The sequence below is a fragment of the Amblyomma maculatum genome, chromosome 11 (assembly GCF_055883805.1).
Source record: "Amblyomma maculatum isolate TAMU_Amacu chromosome 11, ASM5588380v1, whole genome shotgun sequence".
In the NCBI taxonomy this organism is placed as follows: Eukaryota; Metazoa; Arthropoda; class Arachnida; order Ixodida; family Ixodidae; genus Amblyomma; species Amblyomma maculatum.
The window spans coordinates 74,884,075-74,897,030 of NC_139354.1; the positions used below are offsets into that span (position 1 = coordinate 74,884,075).

Genomic DNA, 12,956 nt, shown 5'->3' on the forward strand with positions numbered 1-12,956 from the left:
GATGGATGGATGGATGGATGGATGGATGGATGGATGGATGGATGGATGGATGGATGGATGGAATATAGGAGCGTTCCCTTTGAAACGGGGTGGCAGCAGTTGCTGTCATGCTCATTTTCCCCCCTATATCTTAATTATTGTTTTAGATTCGTTAACTATACCTTCATTCTATTTATTGATATTTTTCCTATATTATTAAGATTATGCCACTTTTATGCTTTAAAGCCACCAATCTTGCAATCGTTTTCTGCTAGCTTCTACCGCATGTTCAATTCAACCGGCCACTGGTATCTCTAAACCCTAGAGCTTCACGAAGAATGACTGCTCCTGCATCGACTTACGGATGGATACCATTTCGTTACTTGTTCTTGTGGATGTACCACACACTGCACATGTGTAGTCTTCATTGTTAAATGTTTTTGTATTGGGGTGTTCTAAGGCACCCTGACCAGCTCAAAAAGTATAGCACTGCCTCTTGAGTTATCAAAGAAAGCTTCCTTCCTGATCTGCCTTTTCCACTTTCGGTATAATTCCAAACTCTGTTTTTTTTTTTCATAGAATTTATCCAATTTTAACCTTCCGTTTTTTTTTACCTGTTGCTCAACGGTCTTTATTCCCTCGTCCTTGTGACCAGCATACTTAATGGTTAGTTTTCTAGTTCTTTTCCTCCATTGTGAGTCAACGCTTTTTAGGTATAGGTATTTCAATACTTTAGCTGCCCATCTGTTACTGTCCAATTTTTTCAGGCGTTCCCCATATAATATTTTACTATGAGCTTCCTGTACTTCGAAAGATGCCCAGCCCATATCCCCCTCTACCGCCTCATTTGTGGTTTTGCCGTGGGCACCCAGTGCTAATCGTCCGACGGACCTCTGACTTATTTCTAATGTCGACTGTACCTCTGATTTTAGGCACAAAACCGTATTTCCGAAACTCAACCCGGGCACCATAATTGTTTTCCAAATACCCCTCAATACCTCATACCTGTTGTATCCCCACAATGCCCTATGTTGCATTATCCCGGCATCTCTTCGCCCTTTTGCCGTAAGTGATTGCTCATGCTTTTCAATGTATATGCCAATCCTTCGTTTACCCACACCCCGAGATATTTATATTCTGCCACTCTGGGTATTTCATGTTCTTGTATTTAGTCGCTGGAGCTCTCGATAAAACAAAACAGCGATAGCCAGTGGACACTTGGGCACTTTTATAAACCGTGTGGTCTAAAGATCAACCCAGGCCGTGTCTATACATTTAGATCACAGTATTCGGCCTCAGAGCACGCGCTAGAGACCCCTGTATTCCTTGCATACTCCTCCTGTAGACCGGCTATGGATACGCGAAACCCCAGCCGCTACTCGAAACCCCAGCCGCTGATAAATGCGGCGGAGTGAGTCAAGGGCACCAATGCCTACTGCGCACATCGGGTGAGACTACGGCGTTTGAGCTGTACACGCCAAAGTATAAACGAAAACAGGAGGGAGTTGCCTCCGGCTGGCATTTTGCCTACGAAGGCCTCCGACGACGCATCGGCGCGTGCAGTGCGCCCCTCTCCACCCGTCTGCTCCGCAGCGCGACCGCCGAGCGGCGACGGCGTCCGTCCAGCTTCGCTGCGGCGGAAGACAGCCGGCGACAATGACACCGGTATCGTCGGCTACACACATAGACCCCTCGAGTCAGTTCCCGTTTCCGCCCCCTACCTCCGGTTTCTAATCAGCGCACATCCACCACGTGCTTGAAAAAGTCTAGCGCATTTTTACCACCTATGGTATTGTTTTTTTTTCTACCGCTTGCTCTGCGCGCGTTAAACTAATAAAAAGCTCGAGGTTAACGCTAGCCCCTTACACACGCCATACAACCCGACTCTAAACATTTTCAGCTCAATATTGATCTCATGGAGTGCAACGTGTGTCGTTCACGAACAGTACTGATTAAGGTTTACAGAAAAAAAGACGCGCCTCGCCTCCCACTGCGTGCCCGAGTGATAACTGCTCAAACCTACGGGTGCAACGGTCTCATGGAGGAAGGACCTCCTCTCCCCGCGGCACAGCCACGCCGGAAGTGACGTAAGGCCCCTTCGCTGTGCTAGTACTTGGGCAACGTCGCAGTGGAAAAGGTGGTCTTCGGGCTTCGCAGATGAGGTAGGCCGTGCGACGTTTGCCCACGCTGCTGTGTTTTCCGGGGCGTGAGCAACCTGCAAGATCCGCGCATGTTTCCTTTGATAACACGTGTTAACGTTCCGGCTGCCGCCGCATCGGCTACTAAAGCGTTCGCGAGGACGCACCGCGTTCATTTGTCCGGTGGCGGCCCGCCATTTGAGAGGCACTTTCGGACATTGTGAGTGTGCGACATACCGCAAAGCAACCATCGCCAAACCGTCATCCAGGCATTTGGAGGTTGCTTGTTCTGCGACATGATGCAGCAGCAACAAGGATACGCCAAGAGGCGGTGGACGCCAATGCAGGTTGCGATGAAGATCGGTCTCCCACTCTGTGTCATCGTTATCATCATCATCGTGGTAATTTTCGCCGGAGTATCCTCGGTGAGCTTTTTCCAAACATAATAATGCGTTTTATTTTGTGATGACTCTTTAGGAAAAGCAATGGCTTGCTCAAACATTACGTTGCATATAATGAACAAAGCAGTGCTTCATTTCATGCAATTTACGTACTGAAAATACGCTCAGAGGGTGTAACCTGTTAGGTGTAACCCCATAGGCTACACTCTGAAAAAAAAAATTGATAATAGCATAGTTAAACTGATACAAAACAAGCGAGACATCTGCGATGACGATATTAATTCAATAAAAATTCGACTGGAAGTTTTCATAAAATTCCACTTATAACTAAAATTTATGGCAACCACCCTGGGGATGTAGATTGGGCATGAACCTGCCGAGAGAGATAGGCTGATAGATAAGAGACATGTTTACCAGATGTGATGTGAGTACCACTTTAGCAACGTGCCAGTACGTCCTGCCGTATAAGCGAGCACCTACGCTGACCATAAAAACGGGCAGATCATAGATGGTAGAAGCTGTAGGGGACGCTTTTAAGTATCTTCTTATTAATGCGAAAGTGATTCAAAGAGGTAAATTATTTAGTATTCTTTATCAATATCCATATTTCAGTTCTGCCAATAACGATTTCAGGTATATACATGTCATGACAGATAGTTTCGAAGAAGAAAAAGTATATTATCATAGGTAAAAGCAGAAACAAATGATTCCTTTATGCATTCCTTGCACATTTTAAGTCAGGAGCACAATTGTTAGCCTTGTTGATGGCGTAATATTGGCATGTCCTCTAGTAGTATTATGCACAGCAGATTTCGAGCAGGTGTAGGAGATGCACTTTGAGGAAATTTCATTTCAAGGGAGATGCACCAGCGCATATAATGCGTGGAGAGGGAAGTATTTTTTTTTTTTTACCATGATACTGATGATCCAATGCAACAAATAGCGCGAGAGATCAATTAATACAATGGCGTACACAGTTTCAATAGTCGATTGTGGGAAAATTTAAAAATATGGTTACCTTGAGTGTAATTTATACTATAAGCGCACTCCATGTAAATAGCGGCAGCGATTTACGGTGTACTGGCGTCTTTTATTCACCCAATTAGGGTTCTGTATGCAACAAAATTTGAGCTTGTCACTAACATTGTAACGCCCATTTCTAAGAGGTATATTTCTGGGAACTTATCAGTGGCACTTAACATAGAGATTTCCGTCCAATAGACCGATAGAGACCTAAGGAGATTTGAGCGTCTAGGGCATCCCTACTGAAAACCCAAAAGTTCTGCCGGGCAATACCCTCACAAAATCTCACCAAATCGCATAGACTCTATACGGTGGGCATCATTATCATAAAATATTTCGCATAATTTATGATAGTGTACAAGAAACTGTGAGATCTTATGCAATTATATGCGATTTGTATGTGATTTCCTATGCGAAGTGTGTGAGAAAATGTGAGGTTATTGCATCATACAATTTTTTCAGTAGCGATGCTACATGAATTTGTTACCATGTATGGGAAGAAAAGGCAGTGTTTAATGCTCGTTTCTATATAACCTATTGTGCTGCGCCATGTGACCTATTACCTGCCATAGGCAGGATAGTGATTGAAGCGGTAATGGCTGTAAACGCGGGTGCAATGGTCACGCACATAACTTCTACCTACCACTGGCATATACATGATTTTTTGTGGCTTTAAGAAGTCGCCGCTGGCGCGGATTCCACCAGACAATTTTGCCGACATGGTAATACTAAGCTCCCGCTTTAACACACAGGGCAACAAACATCACTTACTTTAATGCACAAAGCAACTATATAGCAAGCGCATGATTTCAGAACAACAAGCGCCCATTCACACACCCTGTCCTTCAAATCGTGTTGAAAGGAATTAGCGGGTCTTTGTTTAACCCCGTGTCGCAGATAGGGAGCCGTGCAGTAGACGTCAATCTTGTGCTCCTGCAAACCATACATAAGAAGAGTCTTTGGCAGCTTCGTCTTAGTTACTGCTTGTTGCTTGCCTACCAGCAAAGAAAATGGCTCCGGGTCATAGCGCCGTTCAAGCTTTGTGTAATGAAATGTCGTCAGCTTGGCGTAGTGTGGATTGCCTGGACAGTGAGTTAAAATGTTTTATACCTGCAAAAATTGTTCTAATTACGTTTTCCTATTTTTTTCAGGGCAAGGGACAAGAAGGTAAGCTTGATTTTCGCTTGATAATGATGTTAGCCAGTAAGTTAAATATACGTGGACATAAGAGCGTAGTGCTCTCACTGTATAGTGCGTCGGGCTATTAAATATGAAAAACCGCTTAGCAATACTCTTATGTATTGAAAGTTTTATTGCACATATACTGTAGTGATCATCAGATCAGTTTCGATGTCTTAGAGGTCCCTGCTGGGCTCATTAGCTGAGAGGTTGTTGCTCTGGGGCTTTAGTAGTGGTCAAAGATGAATAACATTCTTAGTATTTATGGCCTGTATTAATGAACTGAAGCCAATATACCCAAAGCGGACTGTCAACGTTGATACACATGACTTGTACACGATGGTTACAGAAAAGGTGTGTAATGTATGCAGAATAAAAACCACAATGAGCAGAATAGGAAATGATAATTGATACGCTCCGCTTAGGAGGTGACCGTATAGGGCGCAAAACAAGGTGGTCTATGCATTTGCGAATGTAAATTGTCGGCGAGTATTGATGGGAAGCGTGGTGATTGAAGCGGTCTCCAACGCGCACCGGTGACGCATACGTTTTCCAGCAGCCCCCAAAACAAGCCGGCCACCTATACCCTCAACTAGGAAAGATAGTTAATTTTCCCTGCCACCATATGGGGCAACGTGCGTATATATAGTTACACCAAAGGAGCTAGCTGAGAACTGGCTGCGAGGACACAAGTGCATACAATGAACGGTGTCCTCGGATGCTACCTGGTCATTAATTGTAACTGCAAGCAGCCCGGGATGACGCAACTGGTAACAAAGCAAAGCTTCTCTGCGCGCTCAAGGCAGTCACGTCCGCGTTCGAACTAGTTATCGGAGCATGGGGCTAATGTGCGTTGCGTTCGAGACTGCTTTTATGAATCGCTCGCTAGGACACATTGTTAAAGCACTTTGCTGCACATATTCTATTTATGGCCATGCTTTCAAGTTGCTCTGCATTAAGCTAGCAAGAGGTGCGACATTGGCGAGAGGGTAGGTTCACTTCGACGTAATTGGGGGATCAAATCAGTGCATCTATTATCTCACACCATCTATTAGCATTCAGTACTAAATACTAGGTTATTCAACTGCCGGACGTTTGCGACCATCTGTCATGGATATGAACTCCTGCTTTAGCCATTGGGTGAAAACGCGCCTCTCTTGCCTTAAGGAAAGCGTAAGCGACCGGGCATCTAAGATGCGTGGAAGGATTATTAATATCTCAAAACTCCAACTCAAATGAGGAGTTCGAGTTGGTAGCTCGTTCCAGCTTGTTATCTCGGGACCTGGTTACGTTACTCAGCCCATTCACGAACCAGCGCTCGGTCAGATAACCTGCCAACTACAAACTGTCAGGACTATGCCCCTGGATTTCAGTTCACGTCGTGGACGGAGGTCGATTAGACGCAGAACGAGGAATTTAACGCTCCCGCGTTGCACTGTTGGGGGTGAAATGGAGAAAAACAAATCACGTCACGTCACTTCCTACCCTTGAAAGCGAAGCCTCAATGTCCCCTTTATGTGTTATGTTCTAATATCCGAGCTAGATCATATGATATGCTAAAATGCTGCGTTAGAAATAACTTACCTAAAATACAGATGGATCCGACGAATTTCAGAGGTTTCTTCGAATTATTTAAAAATGTAGATAAAGGGAAAATTTAAGTAATTGTCAGCAATAATGTCATCGCAGATTTTGCAGAACAAGTATAATTGTATCTCATCCTGGTGAGGGATGTGTAATCCTTTCGAATAAAACTAATTTTGATTTTGTAGTAACGGTGTTGGAATAGCGTGAACGCCAATTCATCTAAACACAGAGCAATTCTAAAAATTATGGAGGTAAGGGTATTACGCAAAAGCTAATGCATCAATCCCACATATAAAGCCCCGCTTTAACAAAGCCGTATAAATCTACCTATGGGGCCTAGGGTTAACGTGAATGCGAGGGTCCTGGCAGGCCGCTTCTGACATCAGCCTCCCCTATGAAAGGCGATGCCCTAATCGAAGCTCCTGCCAAACATAGGTTCACGCAATCTTATCTCCAACCACCTACCGCCTGCTAACATCATGTACGTGATTTTTTTGTCTCAACGCTGACAGCGGATTTTAAGGCCATGAAGGTAATATGGGTCGTCCTGCAGTAAAGAATTAATCGCTGGCAGGTGGGAAAGGGGTTTTGATATTAGTCGAATGATGGTCGGGATCTGTGTGCTATTCTAATCACCATTGACCTCCTCTTTACTCAGCACCATCTGATGTGGCCAACTTCAGTCTAATCTCTGTCGACAACGATTCCTTCAGTCTTGCCTGGCAGGCTCCGAAATCAAGGGTTGACCAGTACTGGATACAAGTAAGCGGCAGTGCCGCTGGTGGCGATGATAATACTTCTGCAGTCCGCCGGGCAGGACCCTGCGGCAATGGCACGATTTTAGATGGCCGTGCAGCGCATCTTACCTGTGGCAATGTCGAGGCCTGTACCAACATCACGGTCACACTGCGCGTCCTGAATTTCGGCCGCCCCCCCAAGGCCTCCAGGGGAATGAGTCTACAGGTCTTCCTACCCGGATCAGGTTCGTAGCGCTTTATATAAAAACGCGCTGTGTTGTTTCAAGGGAATAGAACAGATTGGCCAAATATAGCTTTGGTTGGCACGTGCTGGTATGGCACAAAAAGTTGTAGAGAACATTTTCATGGCTTTCAAATTCGAGTCTGAAGGATAGTCAAGGATTCTTATCCTTAAAGGAAAGGTTGTTCCAAGCGAGAAGCGGCAACTTTCTCTATAAAGACTGACATCGCACGCAAGGCACCGCACCAAGAATGTCACTATCATTGTAAACTGAAAGTAGCCATTGTATTTTTGCAGGGCAGAGGGTAAAAAGTATTTGTGTGAAGCACGACCGAAAAGAGGCGATTTTAGTTATTACAGAAGTCGTTGGGCAGCAATGTCTTCACAGCGATGAAAACATTACAAGAGTTCAACGCTACTGAACCAAATATTGAGCGAAAGCATTAGCTGCGGGTGTCCAGCGTTCTTCTTCTCTTTTTCTTCTTCCTCACCCACATATAAAGCCCCGCTTTAACCAAGCCGTATGAACGTGCCTTAGTGGCTTATAGGGGTAACGTGAAGGCCAGGGTCCTAGCAGGCTGATTCTGACATAACCGTCCCTTGTGAAATGAGAGACGCAAGTTGGCAGCTCCTGTCAACAGAGCCGCGTCTCCGACCACGCCATGCCGACCGCTTGGGTTGGGAGCCAATCTCTCGCTTTTGTGTCAGGTGGGGTGTGGCGTCACAGCGTCACGTGAATAAGACGTGGCTACCGGTGCGCTACGCCAACCGCTTGAGTTGGTAGCCCAGCTCTCACCCTAGTTTCACGTGGCGTGTGACGCCACAGCGTCCGCGGGTAAGACGTACGTGGCTATCGCCGCTCTACGCTTAAGGCTTGAAACATAGAGTAGCATTGCTCTCGCAATAAAAAGCAACTCTCCGCACGACAACATGTCAGTTCCCTCTGACAGCGCGCCGGTACGGTGCGCTTACCTCATCTTTCTGTCCCGTTCTCTTATATCTGTCAGCCATTGTCCAGGCGAGTTTGTGGCTCGGGTTAAAATCGCGTACAATTTCTTTAGTGTGGGGAAAACGCGAACCCTGACTGCAAAATAGGGCGAACTGGAATATGCCAATCCAGAGCGCTGTGGTTAGACGCCTGGCTGCCATACGGTTGCTACAGCCCGACAGTGCTGTGCTGGGGACACTTCGCTATGCGCGCTCCCCTTCGCTGGGACCATCATCGGCCTTGTAGCCGAATGTATAATTAGATATTTATAATGCCTGATATGCACCCGCGCGAGAGTCAGAGAGAATTGCTTCGTCACTCTGGGTAGTATTGGCAGCGAGCGTGGTGTAGCATGCAGCCACTCCTGTCACCGAAGTACAGGTGTGTCTTTTAGCTCACGCCTATGCATGCGTTTTGCAGGGTCGGGGAGCTTTCGCCCTTATAGGTTTTTCGAACTGACGTATATTTGTGTCTAGTCCGCGATTGCGAATATCTTCCCGTTATGCTTATCCGTAGCACATAATCTAAGGCAAACCAGGCGTTTACCGCAGGTCGACCCGGCGGTGTGGCTTAGTACTGGCAATTTTCATGAATTGGAGGGAGAGCATCAAATAAACCAATATGCCATCAATAAAATGAACGGCTTAAAAATCAGCGTTCATAGATTATTATTTGCTTGAGAATTTTATGAGACCCTACCACTTACTTGTCAATGACTACTGTAATGTGCGTAACAAATCGCAACTTTTTCGAGGGTGTGCAACAAATTACTGTCATATTAGTAAGAAATCGCATTCTGGAATTTGAAATAGCGCGCTACTGAGAGCGCATAAAATTCACGTCTTACCCGTGCGAGACAACAGTACTAGTTGCGAATGAAAAGAGCAGGAAATCAGCTGAGCGGAACCCAGCTTATTAATCTGCCATCCGCTTCGCGGGATTAAAGCGCGAGCAGTGTGCAGGCTACTATTGCTAAACTTTCAAGTAAATAACTTGCGCTGTCCATTCATGCTCTTGCTAATTTTGGTTTGCTGGTGTGCGATGGCATGCAAGAGGTGGGGAGAGCGCAAAAATAGACGGAATGAAATATTGTTTTCAAATTTAATTACAATATTTTAATCTCTGTAACAAACAAGTAACCATATTACTCTACTCGCATCGTGGAATAAGACGAGCGGAATTGAAGACAGTCGCACAAAGTAATCCTCACGGCTAACCCTCTGTGCCCTCAGTGTGTAGTTTTATAAACAGCGCTACGGATTCAAACAAGCGCTTCGGGTACCCGGTAATCTGTCACGGTAAGAGCTGTTACCAGTCACGGGAGATGCTTTTGTCTACCGCTAAAATTGTCTTTGCGTCTGAATACGAGGAATAAAAATGCATGTGTTACAAACGGTCATTGAATGACCACACCATTCCAAATTATTGCTAAACTGTACGGCAAGGCGTAACCAACTACCCGAGTATAGTTCTTGAATGTAAGCATATTTTCGGGGTTACATAAACAAACCTTTTACTCCAATGCTTCCAAAACCTAACAAGACGAATTACAGTTTTTTTTTAAATTAGATGCTCGGACTCGGCTATGAAAAGTGAGCGAGGACATCGGGCAAGCTAGTGAATTTTTAAGGGTCCTGAAATGTTTCGAAGCCCTTTCTTGCTTAATATTAAAGGAGTAATGAAAAACATATCAAATATACTAAATAATCTTATTGATATAGCCATGTGCAACTGCAGTTGGAGGCTTTGAATATTCAACTTGAACGAAGATGATACTGCCATGGCTGATGTTACCGGTGTTCTCAGGCATTGCCTGAACAACGAGACGAGGCTCCTTCTGCAGAAGGTTATTATCTAACACCGTTTGCGGCTCCTTGAGCGCCTTCTTTGTTCTCTGTTGTCGACGACGTCTTCCTCGGAAATATGAAATGTGACATTGCACGTTGCCGCCATGTGGCACGCACCACCGCTATTGTAGATTTGCAAATAAACTTCCTTGTTTGGTTTGGTTTATGATGTTTCACGCCTCAAAGCGACTTAGACTATGACAGACGATGTATAATTATACATCGCCTTCGAAAATTCAGGGCTCCGAAAATTTAGACCAATTGGGTCCTTTAACGTGTACACGGGCACCTTGTTTTTAATCTTCACCGAGAAGCTGCCGCCGCTCTCAGGATTCGATCCCGCATCCCTGTACGCAGTAGTCGAGTGCCCTAATCACTGACAAATTACGACGGGGCGAAACTCCATTGTGAAAAAGAATACTTTCTCAGCGAAGAAAAAATATTTTTAAGCATTAGCAGTTGGCCCTAACTGCGAAGCTTAGTAGAACAATACAAATACTAAACAATACAATACAAAAACAGAAGCAGCATTCAGTGTCAATGGGTTACACAGGGGTGGGCCACTAATACTTCATGTAAACTAAAAGAGTTAAAAGCTGTTGTGACTGGAAACATCCTCACGCCACCATAGCCAGAACAGATTTGACTTGTTGGTGATTCATTATAGGTTGACAGCGCGAACAACGGGACGGGGACACAGGAGAAGAGGAAGACACAACCAGCGCTCGTTGTGTCCTCTTCTCCTGGTTCCCGTCATGTTGTCTGAGCGGTTAACTTATAATGAGTCACCTTAGCATGGAGCTGTGGTTACTGCGTTTTTTAGTCAGCCACATATATGGGCAGGCAAACTCAGAATAATATTCGACAGGGGTTTTAGGTAGAAACAACCGAGGTGTAGCAGTGAATCCTAAGGGTATAGTTTGTGAACAGAGCTAATTTGAGTGTCATTCGCACCGTAATAATATTGAATGGTCCAGCACCGATTTATCACTCTTCGTGTTTGTGGCCTGATTCTCATTATCAATGCTATGTTTGGGTAAATTGCTTTCGAAAAAATCACGGGAACATAAAAATACTTTTGTTCTCGTACAGCACCTGACCCACCGACTGACGTGACCGTGAACACCACCTCACTCACCGTGACTCGCGTAGAATGGCAGCCGCCGGCAGTCGTGTCCGGAGGACCTGTCACGTACGAGGTCAAACTCTGCGACGCTCCAGGACCGTGCGACGGGGCTGTCGGAGACTGTACCGAGTTCAAGACACCGGAGACATCCATAGAGCTGAAAGCAAGTGATGCTTCCGGCCGCTGCGCATTGGTGGAAGCGACAACCCGCTGCTCCCGTTCAGTGCTCAGAAGCAGGCCGGCAGCTGTGCGAATCCCTGCCTTTCCTGTGGCGTTTTCTGTGCCAACAAGCTAGAGTGTCCAAGCGGCCTGCCAGAAACTCTATTTTATTTATTTTTTCGTTCACCTGCTTTCACTAGAGGGATCAATACCCTTTCATGACACAGAACATTTGTAAATAAAAGATCAGCGGCAAAACAATGATATGCAAGGTTCCTTGCATTATTTAGATGTGTGCTTGATGCCAAGATTCAATGAAGTCATGTAGAAAAATGGCACAGCTGGGAGCGCCTAGGTACCCAGCGCAATTTGAATCTTGAACAGTCTGAGGGTATCATTGTTTGGTTTGTAGGCTTTAACTTTCAAAGCGATTCAGAACATAAGAAAAGTCATAGAGGAGGACTCCAATAAGTTCGACCATCTAAGGTCCCTTTAAAAATGTGTACTTATGTCGTAAAGCACACGGGCACCTCGGTTTTTGCTCAATCGCAAAGCACCCTCCGCGCCCGGACATTTTCGTTCAGGAAGGCTAGAATAAATAACGCAGTCAGAATGTAAGAATGCAGATAAAAACAATCTTCTACCCTCCGAAATTTCGACTTTGTTAAATAGGAAGCCCTTCCTTGGTCTTACTGGTTGGTTCTCTAATAAAGAAAATATTTGGAAGCGCTACCAACAAGCGAACACAAAAAATTTGCATTCAACATACCTGCATTCCCAGCTGAATGTAAGAAACCTTTAAAATAAGACGGAGTGTCCTAGCGAAGCGAAGCCAACTGAGGGCTGTTGAAAGGGCCGGGGCCAATATAGGTCCCTATATTATGCGAAGGCGTATTGAGCTTTTTACACCGGGAAGCCGTCTCCATGAACCCAGAATTGAGATAGCGTGCGCAGAAATGTGTCGGAAAAGATATGAATGTGGTTTCGTAGAGAGGTTTTCACCGGATTATTCTTGCACATTGTTCAGGCTGGTGTCATGCCATTTTGCTATTCATTCAACATCCACATAATAGTCAAGGGGACGCTTGTATGCGAAAGTGATTAGAAACGACGGCATCTGCAGCTCCAATTTTATACCGTTCGTTCTAAGCGTAACTGCGCACCGCGAAGTTAGGCAGATAAACTTCCCCCCAAAAAACCAAAGGATTTCAATATTTTCAGCAATTATCCAAATTTTGTGCCAGGCTCTGATTGCCGAAATTAGAGTAATGAAAAGACGTTGATGAAAGTGGGCTGGTGCGTCTACTGTTAGGGCAAAAGGTTGCAACCCAGTTCAGCAGTGAAGCAAGAGCTTGGCCTTTCCCAATGGAAGCATCCACAAACGCCGTAGATTAGGAGTATTGGCGGGAAGGGGAAGAGGGGGGTCTTGAGTTTTGTGCATTCTGCCAAAATGTGCGGCAGGATGGCCTTTTATTTTTTCAAAAAGGACAGAACATATCGTGTTCTGCACGGTACATGCAGTTCATCAGTACGGGATGCGCAAGCGAACCG

At 45.3% G+C, this 12,956-nt stretch overlaps 1 protein-coding gene across 1 annotated transcript; it reads left to right on the forward strand.

Moving 5' to 3' along the window:
* Positions 1–2,107: 2,107 nt before the first annotated feature.
* On the forward strand, positions 2,108–11,669 carry LOC146174183 (uncharacterized). Its single transcript, XM_084584286.1, has 4 exons — positions 2,108–2,542; positions 4,693–4,708; positions 6,966–7,289; positions 11,213–11,669. Exons 1-4 carry the CDS (start codon positions 2,414–2,416, stop codon positions 11,539–11,541), a joined length of 798 nt encoding a protein of 265 aa, XP_084440412.1. The 5' UTR covers positions 2,108–2,413; the 3' UTR covers positions 11,542–11,669.
* The last annotated feature ends 1,287 nt before the right edge of the window (positions 11,670–12,956 follow it).